Raw genomic sequence first — 25,365 nt, 5'->3', positions numbered from 1 at the left:
AGTGTATATCCATCTAACTCTAAGTCTTCACCTACAGAACCCAGTGTAGCTGACTCCCAGACACTTTTTTACTTCATCATTCACCACTCACTCTGTCATTCACTTGGCTTCAGCCAGACTCACCTCCATGTTGATCCCTGGACACATACCATGAATGCAACTCCTCAGGCGTCTGACTTATCATACCCTCTATCTAGAAGATCTTCTACCCTCGTGCCTCTCTCCCTCACTTCCTGGAAGTCTCCACTCAAATATCACCTCAACAGAGGCCATGAGTAACCAACTTTTCTACCATAGCACAGCCCACCACACTCTCCCTTCCATGCTCTATCCCTTCACTCTGTTTTTCTTCAGAATATTTATCGCCACCTGACTTGTTATATATTTATGTGTTGTCTGTCTCCATTAGGATGAAAATGTTAGAAGAGAAAGGACTTTGTCTATTTTATTCCCTGAATATTTGTAGTACCTAGATAATTCCTAGAACATAGCAGGCACACTATAAATGTTTTAATGAAAGAATAAATGCATTATAATCATACTTTTATCAAAAATTATTTTTGACCACTTAGTCAAATACCTGATTGAGTGTGGTATGTCTGAATATTTCAAGAAAAAATAATGAAATTTTCAAAATTTCTGGCAGCAGTTTTTTTACATTGATCAAGGAGCTGCCCTCTCTCGTAAAAAGGCACAGCAGGAGTTGAACTGTGGCTGAGATACCCATGGCTTACCTAGTAATTGAGAAAGACTAAACAAGAGAGTCCACTCTTTGCTATAACTGCTTTTTCCATTTTATTCAAGGTGTTAACTAAAATACAGAGAGCTTTCAACCTACTTTTTCAGTCATTAAGCTAAAATGCCAACCAAGTCCAGTTCACTTCTAAAATGTATTGGTACAATCCAGTAAAGAGGAGATGACAGAAAAAGAAAAGTCCACAACACTAAGTATAGTAATGTTCCTTTTTGTTTCATGAAACCCAAATTGTTACAAACATCAGTTTTAGAAATATTTTATGTAGACATTAAAACAAAAAGGCAACAAGAAATGCAAAATAAACATACACACACACACAAATAGGTTTCACCTGAGAATTTGAAGTAATTCAGAGAAAGATCTAATATTCTTTGACCAATAGAGATACCGAGAAACCGTGCACACTAAAATGAAAATAAGCAATAAAAGCAAATAGTACTCCAAATTTAAATGACATTGGTTAACAATGGAGTACAAAAAGGTTATTGAAAGTGCTAAGTCTAATGCTTTAACACTCTTCAATCATTCACCTTTTAATGCAGAGCTTTAATTATATTCATAATCTTATCTTGTTGAACTCTACACCCACACCTATGAATTCTGTCAATTTCTTAGTTAAATAAAACTCTCCTAGAAATCTAGGACCAGGGTCAGAGATAGAATTAAAATCACCCACTCTCAGGAGAAATGGAGGAAGTATTTCCACCGAAAGGCTGCTGATTCCCAGATTCTGTAATATAAACCACTTAATAATCTATACTGACATTTCAAAGCTTAGGAAAGGGAATGTTGTACAACCCTGGACTTCATTGTGTCTATTCCCTATGAGGCACAGAGCAAGATAAGAAAGAAGCCCCTCAAGCTAAAAGAGGAACACAGAAACATATATGTGTGTGTATATATATACATATATGTATATGTGTGTGTATATATATACATATATGTATATATGTATAGCACACAAACATATATATTTCCCAAATTTGTTCCCAAATTTTTCTTAAAAAGCACCCCAGTTCAGGTATCTTGAATAAAGAAAATTAGTCACAGACGAAGAAAAAGAAAACCTTCCAGATGTCTACCAAGTAAAAACTAATATGGATATCATGTGCATTTCTATTTTGAAGACTAACAGTTTATTAATTTGTTAATAGAATCTGTATTTTTCTGTCAGTTATTGTGCTTTCAATTATTGTGCTTTGGATTTTATATATATATGTGTATGTATATATATATAATTCTAACTTTTGAAAATGGATAATTTTAACTTCTGAGATAAACATTCAGCCTGCATAAAACATACATCTCTATGAAGTAAACATCTTATGCATTTTCTCTCTTTAAAAATAGCTTTGACAAGCTTCTGATGTCCTTAAATATTTGTGCTACAGATGCCATAGTTGTATTTTTTCAAAGACTGGCTCAGAGGCTTCTGAAATATTAGATATCCCTTTGCTGGCAAAATATCAGAGTGAGTATTCGATCATTACAAGGTTTTTCTTAAACCAGTGTTTCTCAGATTTTACTGTGCATCAGAATTTCCTGAAGGGCTTGTTAAAACACAGAATACTGGGCCTCACCCCCAGAGCTTCTGATCCAGTTGGTCTGGGGAAAGCCTGAGAATCTGCATTTTTAACAAGTTCCCAGGTGATGTTTTGATGCTGATAGTCCAGGGACCACACTTTGAGAACCACTGCTTTAAACTGTTAGTTTATCAGTTCTTTAAAGAGCAATGTAAGCTTAGAATCCAGAACCTACATGGTACTTACTAAACTCTCTTCAGAGCTGTGTTCCAGGGGCATTCCTTGAGAAAATCATTTTTTTTTTAAACTTTCTTCTTTTAGCAACAGTAATGCCCAGGCAGCTAGAGAGTCCTTAATATTCATTGCTTGGCATTTTGGTTTTGCTGGGCCTGGACTGGGAGTATTTCCTATTTCTCATCAGAAGGGCTGCAATCTACTGTGTATCTCCAAGATGTTCTGGATCTAAACTCTCCCAGGACAGGATCTATGCCTCTGGGGGACCAAAGCCACAGCTACATGTCTTTACCCAGTAAGTCTATCTCATCCAGGAGGAAGTCCATGTCCTCCCGGCTCACTTGAGGGCTGATGACCACCTGGCGGAAGAAGTTGACCTTTCCCCGGTGCGGCTGGTAGCCCAGCATCAAGCTTCCCTTCTTCATCATCCTCTCCTTAATGGCTGGGGCCACCTGTGTGGGGAGAAAAGGGGAGGGAGGTGAAAGATCAGAACACCAAGGCATTTCAACAGCATTGTCAACAGCCATTGGACATTTACAGGGCATCCACTGGTTTGGATCCCATTCTCATTCACACAAGGTTGACACTAATAATAATAATAACTTATGGAGTACTGATTCAAGTGCTTTAGACATGAGTACTGATTCAAGTGCTTTAGACATATTAATAATCTTCACAATAACCGTGAGGAAGATGCTACTAATATGCCCATTTATGGTCGAGAAAACAGGTACATGGAGATTAAATCAATATCTCAAGGTCCCAGGCATTTTTCTCCCTAAGCCCATACTCTTAAGTGTAAATCATTATGCAATGCTGCCTCATTAAAAACAAATCAGGTGTCCACAGGGATTACAGTCTCATTCTCAAATTTGTCTTAACTAAAAAACACCCCAGTTCAGGTATCTTGAATAAAGAAAATTAGTCATAGATGGAAAAGAAAGAAACCCTTCCAGTTGTCTACCAAGAAAAAACAAATATGGATATTATGTACAGTTCTATTTTGAAGCCTGTTTATTAATTTATTAATAGAACATGTATTTTTCATCCTAGAAAAAAAGTTAGATATTATTCTCATATATGAAATATAAACACTCTGTCTCTTATTAAGAGATGTAAATGTGGTAATAAAATTAGGAAGCACATATTTTAAAGATCTATAGCTGACATGAGAAGTACAGGCCCTGATAATCCAGATACACAGATTTTTCTAAAAGTTTAATGTTTGAAGAAACTAGTCTAATTTAAGAACCACATGGGAAAATCAGTCCATTTTCTAATCAGTAGTATGGCCACCAAAGAGCTAGGTTGTAAACTTTTAAAATAGTGAAGTTCATTTTTGATACACTGAGTTAAAATATTAAGAATGCATTTTTACTGTTTTGGAAATACAAGCAAAGTTTTTCCATTTGAATTTTATTTTAACTCTGAAAACTTTTTGAGTGGGTCCTATGTGAATATGTGGAAAGGGAATATAATGAACTTCTATCCTTGCCTTCTCAGGAAGATGAGACTTACTCCTCCAGAAGGGAGGAGTACATATAGAAAGAACACTAGGCAGAGTGTGCTTTTAAACTCCTTAGGTGAGGGGCATGAATCTTGGTTCCCACGAGTCTCTCTCTCTCATAGTGTGAAAATCCTACACCACTCCAGTTTTTGAACATACCCACATTTTGTCAGCAAGTCAAATGACTTCATCTGACACTCAATACAATCTTGATCTGTTCCAAAGCTGATGAAAAAATTGAGTGTTTTAGACCTCTGAAGATATTATGTGTTGAACTTAACCACAGAGCCTTCTCAAAGGATGTTCACGGGTAATTTTAACTCAACACTTTTTTTTTTCCCACATTTACTAATTTTAGAACGTAAGTCTTGCAAAACATGGACTACACAGTGCTTGCAATAACAAAACAAACACCTATTCAGCAAAATCACATTGCCATTCTAGCAAAAGATTGGAAGTTTCTTACATTATAACAAGATATGAAAAGAAAATATATGAGTGTAAAAGAAAAAATGTAGAAAAGGTGATGTTAGAGGTCAAGTTAGCAAAAAAAGCATGGGCCATCAGGTTCTACAAATTTCTAAATATATGTGACACATTTTATTCTGAGCTTTCTAGAGATTAGAAAAATGTAATTAAACAACAGCCTCCATTCACTTGAAAAGAGTGGCAAATGTCCAGTTGATGCTGGAAGCTTGAAGCTAGGAAGTAACTCTCTGCTATGCTTATACATATCTGCTTGAAACCCATGAATTTGTATGCATTGGTTGAGTTTTCTTCCAAATCCATTTATGCAAGTAGTAATTATAAAATCTAGTAAAAAATATGTAAAACAAAGATAGATGAGTGCCAAAAAAAGTGATTTTTATAAAAACTAAGTTGAGTTCTTTGGAAAGATGAGATAAAGGGGGATGGCTAAACATCATTGTGATCACACTAGGTAAGAGAACTGTAAAAGCTTTTGAGGAATCCAGACGGATTCTGCACTGAGATCGCTACACAGGTGTCTGAGTACTTACTTCACTTGAAGAAACTCGAGCTGCATAAGACAGATGATTCCTGAAGAATGTAGTTTATACAAGAACAGTGGAGGGCCCTCTCATCATCAGACCTCTACTTAAGAAAAGTTTCACTTGTTTATAAAAAGCATTTGGAAATCTTCACTAGGTGGAAGAAACCTTTCCATCAAAAGATGGTAACATAAATGTACACTGATGTACAAATATAACATTAAAAATTTAAATATAAAGATACAAATATTAAATGGGAAAATGCTCATATTATGTATGTATCACATTATTTTCTAGGATTATTTGCTTTACCTAACTAATCCTCCTCACCTTAGGTAGGAGGGCTTCTCATGCGTATGTGGATATAAATGGGTCTGCCTGCATAAGCGTGTGTGTGCCTGTGCATATGCATATGTTAATATACACACTCACATATAATTTAAACCTCTGATCCACCATATTGTACTGCTCTTAAAATCTCTCTGGCCACAGGGCAATGGAGAACCACGCTTTGACTTAGATTCATCATAAAAGTACATTTGTTTTTAATTCAAAGAACAAGTGGCCTTCTGAATGTAAACTGTGAGAAAAAGACAACAGTAGTGCCAGTGCTAAATCAAGATTAGGAAGACCTGGTTTACATGGACCAAATGTCTAGCTAGAAGGGCCATAGGCTATCAGTTTTAGAACTTTCAGCTTGCGGTTCTGTGGTTCTTGTTTTTGAAATCAAAATTCTCTTCACGTTCCTCTCCTTCGTCCTCCAGGTACCCAGGGTATAACTGGCTATGGCTTGTAGCCAATTTTAAATTTAAAACAGGCATGCTCTTGGCTCAGGCCTAATTTGCATAGTCTATTCCTGTTTACTTTTCAATACTTGTATTTTTTCTCCCAGAATGGTATTTTATGCCTTATCTTTGGAGAGCATTAGAATTTTGATTCCAGCACATAATATATCTGAGGCTCACATGAGGCAATTATCAAAATGAATCTGTCACGTTTGTATTTCTTGTGAGGAAGCCAGAAATACTTTCTAATGTGAACAAGAAAGGTAAAGGAAGAGGGCACCTCAGATGTTTTAATATAAAGATACTTTGGATGTTTAAATTCTTGCTCTTGTGTAAAGCACATGAATGTACTTCCATAGGCAAAACACAGGGAATAAAAGCCAAACTTCTAGGACAAATTTTGTTACTGACTTTCTGAGATTATAAAGACATAACTAAATATATGACTCAGAGAACTAGCTAAGCAAGGGTTTGACAGTACAACACACTTTTATTTATGAGTCTATGAACTATAAGATTAATTCCTACAGGCAGTTACTACTAGGTAAAAAAGGAAGGTCTCCCTTGTCTATGAATACTTCAAGGGAAAGAAAGTAATAAACAACATCAAAGCTGATATTCATCAAATCTCTATCACAAACTATTCTGCTGGTAGTAGTAGTTATTGTTTTTAACAAATATTTTACCAATTCTTTACAATTTGCAATGTCCTTTCACTTGTCTGATTCCCATAAATTTAAATTAAAGCTTATTTGAAAGGAATTCACGTTTTGGCGATTTAGGGACCAAGCACGTTCTCACTAACAGTCAGCTTATCACCTTTGCATTTAAAAAAAACAACCATTTTTTATTTATGAAGCTCCAGGCATAATCCAATGCTAGGTAATTTAGATATTCCCTTTTGCTGATCACAGCAGAGAAACAGTCCTAATCTGACAGGATGGCATGGCCACAGGGGAAGGAAAATATGCATGAACTAAATGTAGGTATCCAGATACCACCCCTAAATGGAGTGCGCATAGAGGAAAGCAATTTGGCAGGAGTGAGATTGCTTTCCAGCTCTCAATTATTTTACTGCTGTTTTTCCTTCAAATTGTAAATCAAATTCTTTTCTTGTGCCTTAGTGCACTGGTCCCTGCATCTTAAGTGGAGGAAGATCCTGACATTTCTATTTGGATACACAGTGACTTAATCTACTCATTTCTGTGGAATTTGTCTCTCCCCACAGTGTTATGTTCCATCAGTTATGTTCCATCGGTGATTTAGTCATTTAAATAGAGTTTCATTGCACATTGCTGTAGCACCAAATAGGATTTGATATTTAAAAGTTGCTTAAACCCAAGGAAAAATAAAATAAAATGACTTTCTTTCTGACCAAGTAGGGCAACTTGATAAAAAGCTTCTGACCAGGCATCTTTGTTGACTTTGATTAAAATAAAATGATAATTTCCATAAAATGACATTTCTTTTTAAGAATTTGTTAAATACTCAGTGTTAACAAGAACAGTTTTTTTAAAATACAAAGTGTTTTTCAGGGTTGGGCACTGTTGCTCACGCCTGTAATCTCAGAACTTTGGGAGGCCGAGGCGGGCGGATCACTTGAGGCCAGGAGTTTGAGACCAGCCTGAACAACATGGTGAAACCCTGTCTCTACTAAAAATACAAAAATTAGCTGGGTGAGGTGCTGCTTGTTTGTAATCCCAACTACTTGGGAGGGGGAGGCTGTGGCACGGGACACAGGGGTTGCGGTGAGCCAAGATCACTCCACTGCATTCCAACCTGGGTGATGGAGTGAGACTCTGTCTTAAAAAAATGTAATAAAATACAAAGTGTTTTTCAAACTATCTGTGGGGAAGGATCAGTTTTATTTTTTTTCAATGCATTATAGACTAATACTTTTGTAAAATACAATAAAAATCAATTACTAGCAAAATGAAATAAAAATACAAGCCCAGTTTTGTTTAAGTTCAATAGTAAAGTTAATCTGTTAAGGTTGCTATAAAAATTTCTAAATGGAAACTGTGGATTTCCATAAATTTCTTATTGCAGACTGGTAACACAGATGGGTTGGGATTGCTGCTGTGGCTTTCTTCCAGTATAGTTTTTCTGGAACAATCACAAAAACTAATTTGCTTTATACTTTCCTCCCACGTAATCTGGGTTCCCAATGTGTCCCACTTTCTATGTCAACTTGAGGAGAGTTCTGCTGAGTGGGATATTGAAATCTAGTTCGTGGAAAAAATTGGCATGAAATGTTCATACTTTGTATCTGGCACCCAAAACTATCACTGAGACTTATATACCTCCCTTCCCTGTAAAGTCATCTCTTTTCTTTTCTCTTTCCTTCCTTCCTTCCTTCCTCCTTCCCTCCCTCCCTCCCTCCCTCTCTCCCTTTCTTGATTGCTTGCTTGCTTTCTCTTCTTTCTCTTCTTTCTTTCTTTTTTTGTAGTTTGAGGTCATCTTAGATTTTCTGAAGCCAGGTGGAGATACACCATGGATCAAGGCAGGGGCCAGAATTCAGGGCATGAACAACATCAAGGGGGGAGCTTAAGTGGAAGGATTTCAGTCCAAGAGAAGTATTAACATGTCAAGACAATTCAGACTTTTATGGGCTTTCCCCATGCCTCCCCCTTCTGAGGGGGTGCACCAATGCAGTGGCAATCTGGAAGGCAGAGTTTTTCCTGTCTCACTGTACTCAAGAGAAAGTAGCCACAGTCCTCAAAAGCTGAAGGCTGATTAACCATCTGAGAAAAGCCAGCCTAGAGAGTCTTGAATGCCAGCTTCTGCAGATGTGAAAAGTTAGACATGTGAGAAAGCATGAAATTCTTGTATTTGCTTATTAATTTTTCTGGTATTTATCTCCATAACTAAAGCATTATGGTTGGCAGTGAATTTAAGGTCATCAGAACCATGTTAGATCACAAAGTCTCACATAGATTTACATCTCTGTTTGCCTTTTAGTTTCAATTTTTGTTTAAGTATATTCTTCAGTGGAAAAGTGGATTTCATCTGTTTCTGATGATGAAAGAGCTCAACAATATGTCTCATACAAATACTTCTTAAAACCTAATGAACATTCTTATCTCTGAACTACATATCTGACCATAAATATGAACTGAATTATTCTGCCTGTAAATATGAACTGGATTTTCCTTTACACGTGCAGCTCACATGTAGAGTTGAAACGGGTTTCGGATTCAGCTAAATATATATCCTCTAGTGTGTAACCTCCATGTTAGCCAGGCAGGTTGTTACTAAATGAACAGCTGTTGACAGAAAGCATTTCCTTATGGTCTAAACATATGATAGTGCAAAAAAGAAAGTGGTTGTTTTAGTCTTACATAAAAAGATTTTTGTGGTAATGGTTAGCTTTACATCTTTAAAATGTATTAAATGGAATGCCTCCCCAAATAAAAAAAAATGCTAACCCACAATATAGAAGCTTTTCTGTGTATTTCCAAATATGTCTGAGTAATTTGTCTCTTGTCCCAAATGAGACAGCCTACATACCAGACATTTGCCCTCCCAACACAGCTTGCTTTTGTCCATAGCCATAAACTGCAGAAATTTTGATTATCCTTCATCATATAGTCAATTTCGATCCCCATTAAGGAAGAAACCAGTACTTGCCAGACAAGTACTTTAGCACCTTCATGTTTCTTAGAGCACCTGACAATTAAAAAAGGGGAAAATAATAGCCTTCTTAGTTTGTGTTCAGGTACCATCTAAATCTCTCTACTTTGTTGTTGTTGTTTTTTCTTCCTGATTTAGTCTTAGGTAAAATGATCTTTTTTCTCTGTTGTTTCATCAAGTTACACATTTTCCTTTTGGAATAGAAAAATAGCAAGAGTGCTGCCCTTTTTGAAAGCTACTTGATCCATGCAGTAAAGAAAACTAAATCTCCCATTGCATTGTGTAGAAGGGGTCACACTATGCAATTTAACCTTCTAGGGCAATTGTTTGTTAATGAAAAATTTAGAACGTTTTTCTTAAAAATGCCAAATCAAATGAAATTATTCACTCTGTTTTTTTCTTCTTCTTTACATTGGTGTTTTGGCTGTATAGTCTTAATGAAAAAAGAAATGTGAATGTTTACAGCAACTTTATTCAAAGCAACACAAATGTACTTCAAGTACAGAATGGATAAACAAACTGTGGTATACCAATACAATGGAATAGTACTCAGCAATTAAAGGGAATAAACTACTAACACAACATAGATGAATCTCCAATAGATTATGCTAACAGAAAGAAGCCAGACTCAAAGGCTACCTTCTATATGTTTCCATTTATGTGGCATTCTGGAAATGGCAAAATCAAATGGCTAGAGAAGAGATGAGTGGTTGCCAGGACTTGGGCTGAGGGGAAGGGTTGACTACAAAGGGTCAGTCCTAGTGAATTTTGGTGAGTGATGAACACTGTGGGATACTGTCATGGTGGTGGGTATATAAACACCAACAGACAATAAATTCTGTTTGAAGCTGGGCCTTTGCACTCTTGGGTGCAAAGGAAGAAGGCATTTTGAACACAGTGGAACTTGAAGGTTTTCTTCCTGGTGGGCTGAGTGGAATAATGGGAACTGCATGACTCAAGGATTTTGGGGGGCTCTACCACACATCAGATTGAACATATTTAAATGTACCCAACATACTTAGTAAATATAATTCATATGTAATTATAGAGGATTTCAGTTGAATTGTGATTGACTAAATTAACATAATCTTTTGTTATGTTTGTCTTTTAGTTTTCCTTTTACATTTTGGATCCATTTTTAAAACTAGCAAATATTTTAATGTGTCCCTATTGAATGCTATGCTCTCCATGTTTATTTTGCCTGATGATTAAATAAACAAGATCTGTTCACACTAGTGTGATCAAATATCTAGTTTGCTCAGGAGAGACCCATTTTATACATGTTTTCCTGTAATTATCAATAACACACATTTTCATGGCCATAAGTGTCCCACTTCAGATGATAAACTTTATGGATTAGACTGACCACACACAGACCAACAGACTAGCTTAGACTGACTTGCGACCCAATTCCTGAAATTCTCTGTGACTTTGGGCCAATATTTATCTCCTCTGAGTATCATATTTCTCTTCCATTCAGAGCCGATAATCCTTTGCAGGGTCCTTATGTGGACTAAGTGAAATAATGAGAACACAATAAGCATAGTGCTTGGCATGCTCGGCACTCAGTAATAGGAACTAATATTATTTATTTCTTAAAATAAATTTGTATTTAATCAATTTACACTCACATTTGGACTTTTATTACATTATTTCATTATTATCTCTTGAGACATGAGCATTTGCAAGTGCTATGAAAAACATGAAATAATTTATTTTCTCCCCGAAGTGTCTAAACTGTATTTAAATATTTATGAGGGAGGCTGCAAGTTTGAAGTTTCAGAAATTAAATATTGCAACTCATGTATGCCATTAATCTTCCATTTAAGTTCCAGGATTTTTTCAAACGTTGATAAAGTCAACTTACATTTTTCCTTTACAAAGTAACACAGTCATTGATAATCTTGGCAGATTTTTTGGAAGGAAGTTTTCCACTAAAATTTATTGTGGGCAGGGATGAGTTTTTATTATATTCTAGAAATTTCTATCTGTTGCATACGTTGTTAGAATACAAAAACATTTTAAAAGTAAAAAAAGTTACTTTTTCTTGGACCCATGAAAAGGCCATGTACTTAAAATTCATGAGCTTGTTTCCAGCATTGTGCAGTCTCCTTGTGCTTGCTTGTCATTTATGTCTTTATCAAAGAAAGGCTGAAGAATACTATTTAGTATATCCCTAACATACATGAAAATACAAATCACCTAGATTCAGGCCCCAATCAGAGCAGTTGAATTTGAATTTCAGTTGAATAAGCCTAGTGGTCTGTATATTTACCAGGCCACCCAAATGCTTTTTTTCATGATGTAGGTTTGGTGAATGATGATCTCTTACTTAGGACTTTGGGAGAGGCAAAGGTGAGGTTGGAGGTAAGAGGAGTTTAGGAAAGGAAAAGCAATTTTGACAGAAGAGGGGAGAGGAAATTGAGAACTTCCTCTTGCATTGCTTATGTCGATTTTGTAATAAAACAAACCAGTGACCTTCAAAGAAGTTGTTAGCCAACTTTTTTGTTAATCATAAAACCTAATAAAGTGTTTGAAACACTTAACCATGGCTCAGGAAACAATGAGCCTCTTAGTTTTGATTGCTCAAAGAATCAATTTTTCTCTTTTAATATATTTTCTGCCATTTTTAAACCTATCTAATTCTTCTCTTACTCCTTCATACAACCTTACTCATTTCCCTTGATACCTCCCCTAATCCATAATTTAGAGGTAAAATGCATTAGTATAAGTCTCTCAAGTTTAAATTTTGTAAAATTGGTGGTCTATAGCCCATGAAATCATGTGCATCCAAGAGATCATTTTAGCTTGGCAGAATATGAAGAAAAAAGCCATACTTTGATTGGACATACCTTTTTCAAATATGAACTTTTACACTTATTTTCCTCCTGAGTATATCTGAAAATCAGACATGCGCAAAATAAAAGAACTGCCTTATTCATGTTCTTTCCAATACAGATGAGCAAAGCTACAGAAGCAAAGAGTTTAGAAAACCAAAAAGCCAGAAGAACACAGTGAGCTTCACATTTGGTGTTTACAACGTAGTGACGATGATGACAGCACTTCCAATAAACCTAATGTCAGTCATATATTCAAGGCAGCTGAAATGAACAGTCATAAAAACAAACAAAACTGAACTGAAAGCTTTAGCTGAAGAATGGACACAATAAACATTTTATACACTCTATAAAGCAAAAGCTTAATACCCAAATGTGTCTCAGCAGCCACCTGAGCTAATAGCTCCCGACTAACTGTTGTGGGCCAACTCCCAAACTTCTGCCTATGTTGGGAGATCCCTGTACTGCTCCCTAAAGCAGTTATTCAGTAGCTCTCTACCAGAGGTGCTACCAACTCCCTTGGGGCATTTGGAATCATGGCAAAGCATTTTGGATGGTTGCAATGACAGTGGAGTGCTACTTGCAGTTAGTGTCCCATGGTTAAGGGTGCCAAACACCTCACAATGCTGAAAATAAATCTGCCCAAGGAAGAATCATATTATCCAAAATGCCAGTAGTGCCTCTGTTGAGAAACACTTTTCAGGAGCCCCATAATTCCCATCGACATCTCTACACTTTTTCTTGACACCTCCTGAGACCTTTAAGTTTCTCTCGGGAGTCATTAACATTGCTTTGGCCCAGAGCAAAGTAAATGGAATCTTAAGTGCTTAAAGGTATGTTCATGTTGTTTTCCAAGGATTCTTAACATATTCAGTGAGTATCACTCCATCTGAGATGAGAGAATGAGTACAATCCCAGGTTCTTCTTTAGGTTCTATGGGCAGTGGTCCAATATTTCTGAATATTGTGTCTGGCCATTTCAGCAGGGATACAATGCTTTAGTTTTGGCACTACTGCCTATTACAATAAGTGGGTCATATTCATGAGTTTTTAGCCACACAGATGTCACATTCACACCTTACCCACACACTTAGTGAGATGAAGAGCACCTGAAATACACTCTATAGAAGATGAAAATTATGATTCATTTTCTCACGGGTTTTCTCAGGGCAACTTTCTCTGAGAATCCCATTACTTTTCAATATTTGGCATTGGGAAATTGGCAGCTAAAATTTTTTCTTTTGATTTATTCCACTCTAACAAGCCACTGACAGCCAACAAGGCTCTTCCGGGCATAAAGGCAAAACTCCTACCTAGCAGACAGGCACAGATGTGGGAAGTGGCCCCAGTGTTGGCACAGCAATAATTTTACGTTGTAGAACCTGCATATTAGGCTTGGGAGGCCTAGCTTCCTGAATTACAGAATTACTGATTTTATAGTAGATTCAGGGGCCTGACAAGGCAGGGGATGAAAAAAGAAGGGAGCCCATGGTGTTATGCTGCTTTGACCTAAGAGACATCTTGTCCTACACAGGCTGCCAAGACATCCAATTATGCCTTGGTGAGATTCCTGTACCCACCATCCTGCACCCTCCTTCCTGTTCCCATCCTCCTGTGTGACTATCTACCTGCCCCCACCTGCCTGTGCCCACCTACCTGCACCCATGCACCTGCATCTTATCTTGTTTATAGGTTTTTTCCACTGATTATTTGCTTCAGGAGTAAACTGAAGTCTAAATTGTCTTTTTGACCTTTCTGTTTGTTTGTTTGAATACAGGTGTTTATTATCCATACAAAGTTAGTTGCACACACACAGGATGTGTTCTCAGCTCTCCCTGTACCTTCTCTTTGCATCTCTATTTATGTCATTTTCATGTTTTACTGCACTTCTTTATTCAGCTATAGTGCATCCTAAAACACCTTGGTATTTCAATCTCAGAGGCAAAACCTGAACTTTTAGAGTCCCAAATGTTATGGACCTTACTTTACTTCTGTCGCCGAGTCAAAGAAAGCTACCATGAGAATATTTTTAAATAATTATTATTCCTGTATTATTCATAAAAATATTGAGAAAATGTTAAGTATGAGGTGTTTGTTCCTCCTGGAAATCTTTATAAATGCTAATAAAGAGTCCTTACCATTAATGCTGTAAATATTAACCAACAGTTTTTAAAAGCAATCCAGACCATTTACTTAGGTAATGAAATGCTTTTTATTTGCACGTTTTGAGAAAATTAATGAAAGCAAGTTACACATTATTTTTTATGGAGCTTGCGCAACACTCCTAGTGTTTAAGGTTGGAAATTACTCTTTCCTCTAAGTCATGATGTTTCTATTGTGTCCAGGGGGCTACAGGCTACAGAGGGATAGAGGGGCTCCCACAAGGGGCAAGAAGAAAGCAAAGCAGGCAGGACCTACCTCTGCCTAAACTAAACTCTGCTTTACCTGCTTCATATGTCAGAGTTCTACGTAAGAGTATTCTTGGCAAAAAGGGCTCTGGTATTTAAAGAGACAGAGTTTGAATTCGATTGGTAATGTATTTTTGTTATTATTCAAGATCTTTATTTGGGAATAACTGCAAAATAGCCCTCAAGATGTCAGCTAAGGGAATTCCTACATGCCATGTCTAAGGGGAGAAAGTTGCTCTTGGAGTCTGGCATTCTTTCCCAAGTTGGGGAAGTTGTGAGAAAGGTCCTAGAGAAACATGTTGCTCTGCTAAAACCAAGCTTCTTTTGCTTAAGAGTTTAGGGTAAGTGATACACGTGAAGTTATGTTCAAGTCGAGTAATGATAGTAATAAATTACTATTTCACATAATTGAACCTCTAGGTATGTCCTAAAGCAGTTACATAACAAAACACTATCACCTTCCCACCAAAGGTCTTTTTCGCTTCTTCCAGGTAATCACTATTCAACTCCTACTTTCTTACTCTCCCATATATGCCCCTAGGGTTTCAAGTTATCTGCTAGCCATTTGAATGTCTTCTTTCTGTGAAATGCCTATTTATGTTCTTTGCATATTTTTGTTTTGGGTGATCATCTTTTTCTTATAAATTTAGAAAAACCCTTTATTATTAAGAACATTAATTCTGACTTTACGTGTTGCAAGTTATCTGCTTTTAACTTTGTTTTTAGTTATTTCCTGAACAATTTTTATATTTATACAAACAAACATATATATATCTCAAATATATAAATGTTTGTATAAATATATATAGGTGTTTGTATTTTATATATATATATATTCCTAGTATACGTATATATGTGAGATAGGTGGTTTGTTTGTATAAATATTATATATATTATATGTGTGTGTGTGTGTGTGTGTGTGTGTGTGTGTGTGTATTACAACACTGTGGCGTTATACTTAAGCTCTCTCTGCCCACACCAAGATTACAAAAATGTGTGTTATTTTCTGATTTGATTATGACACTTAAACTTTTAATCCTTTTAAACATTCAATTTTTTACCTTGCATAGAAACACACTCCTATATCCCATTTAACCAGTAGTCTCAACACTGCTGATGGTACAAGCCTGCCTTTCCCCGGTATTTATTGGAAACATGTTCGATTCCTATAAATACTTAGGCCTAAGGCTTCTATTCTGTAAGACTGATCTGTCTATTCTCAGAATAATCCAAGTTGTTTCATTTATATAATTCTATAATATGTTCAGTTCCTCGAGAACTCCCCTCTCAAAATGTTCTTGCCTGTTACTACCAACTTAGTCTCCTAGATGACATCTAGAAGTGTTTTTGATGAGTGTAAAAAATCGTTTAATTATTATGATTAGAATTATATTAAGCCCATGTATAAATTAGGGAAAACTTCATCTTCTCACCTAAAATTATGGTGTTTTTCAGTTTCAAAATGAGGTAGACATAAAAAATATGACTGCAATTTTTTTGACACTTCTCTCAAAGAGATTTCTTGAATAAGAGAGGGCTTGTGGCACACTAATCACCAGTGGGATGCAGTGGAAGAGATCCTGTGTGGCCTCTGAGGCAAGGTCAGGAGAGGTGGACTATTGTCCAACTTGTTATCAGGTACACTGACTCTTCCAGGTTCAACTCTCCTGAGCCCACCATGAGGAATCCCAGGCCACATGGAGAGGTTTTCCTGTAGGTGCTCTGATTGACAGATCCAAATGAGTTCCCAGCTAAGGGCCAGCATTAACCAGCAAACCTGTGAGTAAAGATGCTTCCAGAATATTTCAGCCCAGACAGTAAATCACCTTCAGCTATTTTAGTCTTCCCAGATGAGACTCTAGACATCATATTCCCTCTGTGCTCTGTCAGAATTCCTGACCCACAAAATCCATGAGCATAATAAAATATGGCTTAATGGTCCTACATTTGGAGTGATTTGTAAAACAGAAATTGTTATTGGAACATTAAGTGGGTTTTTTTTTGGCCTTAAACTTTTATAGTTTTCTTCCATAGATATTATACTTTATTTAAGTTAACTGTTAGTTATTTAATATACTTTTGTTATTATGGTGATAAAATTATTCTGACTAAAAAGCTACCTTCTGATGTAATTTTTCATTTTCTAGCTCCCAATTTCTTACCTTTTATGTAGTTATTCAACTTTGTACATCAACTATAGTAAATTTCTAAAAGTATTTTATTTGATATTCTTAGGTTTTATAGATACACAATCACACAATTTAAAATGAACATATTTGGATCTTCTCCATTTAAATATTATAAAATTCAGGTCTTTTCTGGTCATTATATTGGCTAGTACTCCCAGAATATCATTAACTCATGGTGGTCAAGCCAGACGTTCCTAATTTGTTACTGAGTTTAAGGGGAAGGCATTTCATGTTTAATATATATAGGTCTAAACATCATATAAGAAAACAAAATAATATAATCATGAGATAACCTCTAAACCTTACTATTAGTTTTGCATATTTTAGCATATTTCAAGTAATTTTTTTTGCTCCATTTAAGTGGGAGAAGTAATTTTGGATTACTTTTTTGATTTACTTGTTCAGAGATAGGAAGAAAATGATGAAATTGCTTCTTAAAGCCTGCTTCTGCTCAGCTTTAGAAATAATGACGTTCTGCTGAATGGAGCAATAAAAACGGAACCTGCGCGTGATCTTGTATGCTACACCGGCTGACTAATCCTTCTCCTCAGACGGTTTTTCAGAGTTCAAAAATGCTACATAAATTTTTTTCAACCTGTGTGAGTGGATTAGTGTGGCTTCCTGAAATAATCCTCTCATCTTTTAACACAGTTCTGACCCAGTTTGAGAGAGTATCTTCAATATCTTGTTCTACTTCACTGACCTCAAGGCAGAATAGCCAGAAATATATGCATTTAACAGGCAACTTTCATCTTCAAGCTCACAGAAGGGTTGGCTTTCTTTAAAAAGGAAATTGAAACTTATATCACCAGGCAGCTTTCTAGATGATTTTACTTTCTATTTTATAACTCCAGCAAATAGGAAGCAGAGATGTGGAATGACTGAAGGAGAGATGTGGAGTGATCGAGGTGCCTCAGAATAGCATAACAATTGATGGAAGCAAACAAAAGCTGTCACAGCGCCTGCTTTTACCTCACCATTGATTATTGATCAGGGCAAAGGCACTCATCCCAGAAAGAAAAACAGAAACACATGTATGGAAGACGAGGAAAGTGGGTTGCTAGAACAAAACACAGAACAACAGCCCATCCAGAGGAGTGGGCTAGTGAGGTACTTACAGAACACAACCACTCTGAGAATTCACAACACACTCTGATTCCCTGAGTGGATGGTTAGGAGAATGGATGTTTCCTAGTTGGTAAATGCGAGACTGATTGTTACGGTTATTGCCTGTTAAAAATAAATTTTATTATTGTTCTTCATTATTTAAATGTCCTTCTTGCCTTTGCCTCATAACCCACACACAGGGCCTGCTGTAGGAGGAGTACATATCTCTGTTCCATTGCTAAGTGACCACTTCTGAGCTGAAACTCTAAGAGTCATTGTGTGTTTCTGCCAGGCTTTCTCCTTTCCCTTTGGCGCAACAATAGCATTTCCCAGATAGGGGCTCCTCCATCAGTCTGGATGCTGGGGGAAAGACCATGGAGCAGAGCAGAGCTGTGACTGACCCCCAGGGCATAAAGCATGATCAAGAAATACACCTTTGTATTATAAACCATTGAGATTTGGCTGGGAAACGTGGGTGGGGATAGGGAGGCTTATTTGTTGCTGCAGTGTAACTAAGTGAAACCTAATTCATATGACTCAAACTAAGGTATATTTGGTTAGATCTAGGTGAGTTCTACTTTAGAGGAAATCCTGGTAACTGTTGTTTGTAAGTTATAGCTGTAATTAATTTTCCCTGTATTCAAAGCCCCCAAATGCTGCATTTAGATACTATGCATGTAGACTGCCTTAGGCAAAGTCAAGGCAACAAGCTGATGATTCTAAGCTATTATTCAAGGAGTATCTGCCATCATAAAGGTGGTTTAGTCATATAGATAATATCAATCAATAATACAGGAGATGGCAAAAATTTTTTGTGAAGAGCCAGATAGTAGCTGAGTATGGTGGCCCCTAATCTCAGCACTTTGGGAGGCCGAGGGGAGAGGGTCATTTAAGACCAGGAGTTCAAGACCAGCCTGGGCAACATTAAAAATCTCCGTTTCTACCAAAAACTTTAAAAAAATTAGCCGGGTGTGGTGGCTCATGCCTGTAGTCCCAACTACTTGGGAGACTGAGGTGGAAGGATTGCTTGAGCCCAGGAGTTTGAGGCTGCAGTGAGCCATGATCACACCACCGCACTCCAGCCTGGGCAATAGAGTGGCACACTGTCTCCAAAAAGAAAAGAAAAAGCTAGATAGTAAGTATTTTAGACTTTGCAGGCCATACAGTTTCTGTGGCAACCACTCAGGTTGTAAGTGAAAACAGCCATAAATAACAGAAAACAAATGAGAGTGGCCATGTTCCAATACAACTTTATTTACAAAAAAATGACAATGGGATGTGTTTTGCCTGTAGGCTGACCCTTGTTGTAGAATAAGAAACACGAACAGTGGCGAACGAAATCTAAATAACAAGCCTAATGTAGAATGTTCTACAACTATGTTTATATGGTTTTAAAATTAAAAGCTATCCAGGAGCCATTGAAGAACATGGTTAAGTTCTTGGTTTTCCTATATGTAAAATAGAGACAGTAAAAGCTATTTCATAAGATTTTTGTAGGAATTAATTAAGATGAAATATAAAGTGTGCATGAGTGAGCAAGTGCTCAGTGAATTTCAGCTTCTTTAATCTTTCTATGTGCTACTATTGAGGACTCAAAGTAGATTATTAGTGAAGGCCTATTTAATTCATGCCAAGTTAATGAATGAAGTCAAACAGTAATAAGGTGAAGCACAGAATCCTTTAAGTCAACATTTGCTGAGCAATTCAAACTTATGGTAATGAAGAATAAATATTAATATATGTCATGATTTACATGTCTATTAATTAGATCCCTAATTATATTGATTTGACATGGAAATGCTTTATTTTTATTGCAGGAGTACATTTGGAATGATAGAAAATAATTATCTGTGTTCCACACCCAAATCATGAAATTCTTTCCTGCATGGACAAGGGATAGAAAATAAAACCCTATTGCTATCTGCTATATTAAGAAGCTGCTCAATTAAACAGAAGTCAATTTTGTTATTCATTAAACTCAGATTGAGACATCAAGTTTTCTTTCAAAAAGCAATGGATCTCAATATGTTGCTCTATGTTCTGTTAAATACCTTCTATCATGAATAATTAGTGTCAAATGTGCTCAGAAGCTCATGGCCAATATTTGTCATCTTTGGTGCATGGGCCATAGTGACAATTGTTGAGATACCTGAACTAACTTTTTCTTTTTGTAAATCTAAATGCCACCAGACAAAAGTATATTTGTTTTTCCAATACATTCTCTGCCTGATTTAACATTTAAAATTTATCTTCCTAGGCCTCTACTTGGAGTTCATCCTGTTCCAAAATATTAAAATTATCCTCCCTTATTCGTTCCATTTCTTCTTCTTCTTTTTTTTTTTTTTTTCCTTTTTTTTTTTTTTTTGCACTCCAGCTCTGTTGCCCAGGCTGGAGTGCAGTGGTGGGGTCTTGGCTCACTGCAGCCTTCGCTTCCTGGGTTCAAGCAATTCTCCTGTCTCAGCCTCCTGAGTAGCTGGGATTGCAGGCGTGTGCCACCATGCCTGGCTAATTTTTGTAGTTTTAGTAGAGACAGGGTTTCACCATGTTCGCCAGGCTGGTTCGAGACCTCAAGTGGCCTCAAGAGATCTGCAGGCCACAGCCTTCCAAAGTGCTGAAATTAGAGGCATGAGCCACTGCACCCGGCCTCCATTTCTTCTACTGGCTATATAATGACTAATATTTTTAACAACCTCAGGATGTCTGGTCTGTCCACAAGATGGATAATATGACATACATCAAGATACACAATTACCTCTCAAGACATCAGGCTGGCTGTGAATACCTCCCCTTCTTAACTGTTGTAAAAAAAAAAAAGATAGAAATATTTTTCTGTAAAACCCGGGCATATGCTTAAGTAGAGTTCCCTCTGATCCACAGAGTAGAAGAGATGTTTAAGGTGAGTGAAATTTCTCTGAGGTGACAGTATTGTTGTGTGCTTGAATAAACATGTGGGGAAAGGAGTACAGAACTGGGAAATGACTTAATATGCATTGAATCCAGATGCTAACATAATTGACACATAGTGATGGGGGAGATAACTGCATCTGTGCCAGGCCTCCATTCATCTTGCATAGTGTTTCCAGAATATGGAAAATTTGCCTTGGCATTACCTGGACAGGTTTGTTAAAATTACACACTTTAAGGTACCACTCACTGCATACCTACTGAGCCTCCAGTCTCTAAGAAGTTGTTTCTAGAAATACAATTTTTACCAAATTTTCCCATGATTCTAACGTGAAACCAAGTATAAGACCCTCCTTATTAAAGGAACATGAAGAACATAAGAGATGCCAATAGTCATCACCATCAATATTTTCACAGGGGAATAAAAAACAGCACCAGGGCTGTGATAAGGGTAATAAGGTGACAGGTGCACCAGGTGAGACAGGTGATGGGGTGATAAGGTGACAGGTGGGCCAACAATTGTTAGGAGGAGTTTTCTTCTCTTTTTACTTTGTACCTTTCCTTTAGCTGAGAACAGTATCTAATCCTGGGCCATCAGATTTCTTACACACAGAAATTCCAACACATAAAAGTGACATATGAGTTGGAGATGCAAGAAAAAAATGGACATTAAGATAATTGACAATAAAAATTTCCATTAAAATAATTGAAAAAAGTGAACCAGATCTATCATATCTACAAAATTATTGTCTATAAATTCAATGTTGTATTTTGGTGTTCCTGACAGCCAGCAATGCAGGGGAGTGAAAATGAGATATGAGAGTTTAAGCATTAAAGGGCAGAAGGATACTGAGAAATCCCTCAGTGAAACAACACAATTTAGGCCAGGAATTTTCCACTCTTTATCCTCACAGGCCCTTTTTGGTACCTTGTATAATTATAGCAGACATATAGGGATGTCTCTGCAACATGGTGCCTGTCAGGTTCCTGCGTTTTTCTTTTTGCCTCTCAGATGATTTTTACTATCACAGGCCTGGAGAAAGTGATTTGCACATGAAGCATATTAGCACACCAATCAATTAGAATCAGCCTTTTTCTGTTTATGTCGACAGCCAAATGATCACGAGAATACCCAGGCCATTGTTCCCTCCCAGGGATTTAGCATCCAGCACCTTGGGTTATCTGAAAGTTCTTTCCAGGGAGCTGCCTCTAGACCTTAAACACACCAGAAAAAAAAATGTCTCCTTGGGTACTGACAATAATGAATCAACTGCATAAACATATCTGTCAAAACAATGGTGCATTTGTCTATCTGAATACTAGAGAAGGAAGGGTAGCAGAGAGTGAAAGAAAGGTGGAATTGAGTAGAGTCTGACACCTCACAAACTTACAAATTCTGGTAAAGGAAAAATTCACATCTATCCATACATTTCTTTGGACATCTGTGCAGAATCCTCAAATCCAATTTCTTTGGAAAAGACAGTCTCCAATATATTTTCTGAATCAAATGGATTTTTAGTTTGTTTGTTTGTTTGCTTTTAAAGTTAATTTATAATTTCCTTTGAAATGAAGACTCTAGACATGGCCATATCTAAGAGAATATGAACAAAAGATTTAAATAGGGGCATTCATGGTCAATCCACTTCCCTGGTTGATCGTATTCTGTAAGTATTTTCAGTCAACTACCCATCTGTCACTCCACTCTCCTAACCTGACTCCAGCTCTTATCAGGATTGTGGCCTGTGGTTTAACGGACTGCCTTTGCCAGAGAGTTAAAATGAGTCTGTTCCTGATTCACAGCACCAGCTAGATCACTAGGGCCACTAATGATGAGTTTAGCAAACCTCCCTGCCAATAACATAAAACCATTCAATGGCTGAAAAATGCTTCCTGTCCGAATTAATCCCCAAATATTTACGAGTACAGCCTACAAAAAAATTCAACAGCATGCAAACTTAATTACTCAACAGATAGTGATGAAAAGTCCACTTATTCTTGAGGCCAGAGAAGGGAAGTTAGGTGAGTTAGAAAGGGATGACTTGGTGTTTTCTCGCCTTCCTCCTGGACCAAATCAATGGCATAGACACTATGGATTGATTTGGAACACCATCTAGTGAAGGATATGAGGAAGCGCATGAACATAGAAAAATCCCACATCAACTCCTGGTTCGATTCATTTAACATTTCCTTTAGACTATTTTAAATGGTTCTGAAATGAATAAGGATGTAATTTTTTCAAGTTATGAAAAAAGCAAAACAGAATGACCAGTGTGTACTCCAGCACCAACCAGATTCAGCTAATGAGTCCACCTGCCTCTTTCTCTCTTAGCACTTTCCCACTGACTACAGTAAGGATGTAAGAAACACCCCCATAGAGTTGATACAATCAATAGTTTCCTTCTGCCGGAATGTCAGCATCTGGAATGGCACCAAAGGATTTGAGAAGAAGGATGCCAGGACACCAGATTTTCACACAAGCATCTATCAGCCATGGTATTTTTCAGTTAAACAATGTATGTGTAAGAGGCTTTAGCTATCAAAAATTTAAAAATTTTCTGGAACTCAATAGCTTTTATCGCCAGAAAATCGGTACCAACAGCACCTATTTCACAGTGTGCTGCACATAAAAAGCATTCAATAAATATAATATTGTTCAATAACTAGACATGGCAGCTAGAATTTTTAACCTGGGAAGAAAGCTGAATATAATGCAACCATTACATTTTGAATTCTTCTATATAAAACTGCGTCCTCAATTTATTTATTTATTTATTGAACTTCTCAAGTCCGCATTTCAATGTCTGACCCCTTGGGACGTTGATCCATGTGCTGTTGTTAGCACTGAATAAATATTATATGACCGCCTCTAAACTTCCCACAGAGGGAAAAAAAGACAAAGCAAAACAACAACACAACTCCCACATTCAATATTGTGGTTCCTTTACTGTAACTATCAATTCCCGAATCAATCTTGCCTTCATTCACCCTATTCTGACTTTCAGGAAATCTCACTGCACTGTTCCTGATTGGAATCTTGCTTTGTGTTTTCTAGCGGTTGCTCTGAACTCACATGGTCAGCCTGCCATTTGGGGTATCATAGTTTCTGTGAGTAATTGATTCTATCCAGTCTTAAATGGAAATAAATGCTGTGTTTGTGTTGCTCAGCATGTTAAATTTTCCTTTTAGGTGAAGCAGAAAAGGTTACATAAGGTCTGAAAGCCTCAATTACAGGCCACTACGAAGACAGTGACCTCCCATTACACTCTTGGTCTTCTCTCTAAAATCAGAAGAAAAGAAGACTGGCCAGAATGCTGGAGTGTCTCTCACTTTCTCCTTTCAACTCTTCTATTGTTTGAACAATGACTAATTAGCTGTCACTATCTTTAATACAGCAATGTACTGACTAACTCATGCCTATTTTTAGCAACAGGTGAATCTTGGGATATTTCTTCAAGAAGCCAGCACTTCAGACTAATGGGACGTACTTTGATCTTAGAGAATAGAATAGTTTTCAAACATTACAACTGTGCTTCCCTGATTTTGTGTGTCTGTGTTTGTGGTCCTTGAAATAATAGAGAAGGAAGGTTTTTACCTAGCAACACATTTTCAATCTGCTAGGCAACACCTGAGAAGCACCTGAAGGCAGGCAGAAGTCCTCTACTGAGTGGTTTCATTCGCCCCAGCTGAACACCTGCCACGAGCTCCCGAGGCACTCTACTGAGGATAATTAGACTTAGCATGTCACTACTCAGGGAGCGGCAATAAAACATGAAAACAACTATGATATAAAATGAAATGGGTTATCTGTCATAACTGAAGAATAAACTGTGATGGAGATTTAAGTCAGGGTATTCTACAGCCAATGATGAGGGCCAATGGAAAAGAGTGCTTTGGGCAGGAGATTTTGTACTTTAGACAAAGGTCAGGAGATTTTGCTGTCATTCAATCAGCTGTGTGTTGTGTAGGCAACTTATTATCATTCAGGTTACAGTACAAGAATTTGCAAGTGACTCCTCCTCCTCTTTCTCCTTCTTCATCAAAGTAAATTAGAAAATACTGCAGATTATCCCCATATAATATTCCTCTCACTCTTGCTCTGAAATGTTTTAACGAATGGGACAGAAGGCGTTAAAATTACAATCAGAAGAGCACATAACTGGAGATGCTGGTTTCTTAGAAAAGGACTTATTTCTCTATGTTGTTGTTCTGGTGTGATTATTTTCACTTTCAAAAATGTCCTGAGTTGGGCAATTCACCCTCTGGTCACCAGACACGCACCAACAGTCTATCTCATGAAAGCTGTAACAGCACACGGAGTGGCACAACTGGGTATGATGCATCGTCCACATCCACTGACAACACCAACACTGTCGGCCTCCCTCTGTTTAGGCTTCCAAAGCACCAGGTCTACCGAAATGCCCAAACAACATTGCAAAGGCAAGGTTATGAGAAATGCCACACTAGCTGTGGAA

The 25,365-nt window shown here is 37.1% G+C and overlaps 1 protein-coding gene across 1 annotated transcript in view; it reads right to left on the bottom strand.

Annotated features, from left to right (window-relative positions):
- Positions 1–771: 771 nt before the first annotated feature.
- The window catches only part of GADL1 (glutamate decarboxylase like 1), a 166,335-nt gene continuing 141,741 nt past the window's right edge, over positions 772–25,365 (bottom strand). The window contains exon 15 of the mRNA XM_063722158.1: positions 772–2,966. Within this exon, the coding sequence (XP_063578228.1) occupies positions 2,793–2,966 (174 nt within the window). The 3' untranslated portion in view covers positions 772–2,792. The remainder of the gene's footprint in view (positions 2,967–25,365) is intronic.

Source organism: Pongo abelii, chromosome 2 (assembly GCF_028885655.2).
Source record: "Pongo abelii isolate AG06213 chromosome 2, NHGRI_mPonAbe1-v2.0_pri, whole genome shotgun sequence".
Lineage (NCBI taxonomy): Eukaryota > Metazoa > Chordata > Mammalia > Primates > Hominidae > Pongo > Pongo abelii.
Note: the sequence above shows the minus strand (reverse complement) of the source record. Positions and strands in the feature narration are given on the sequence as shown.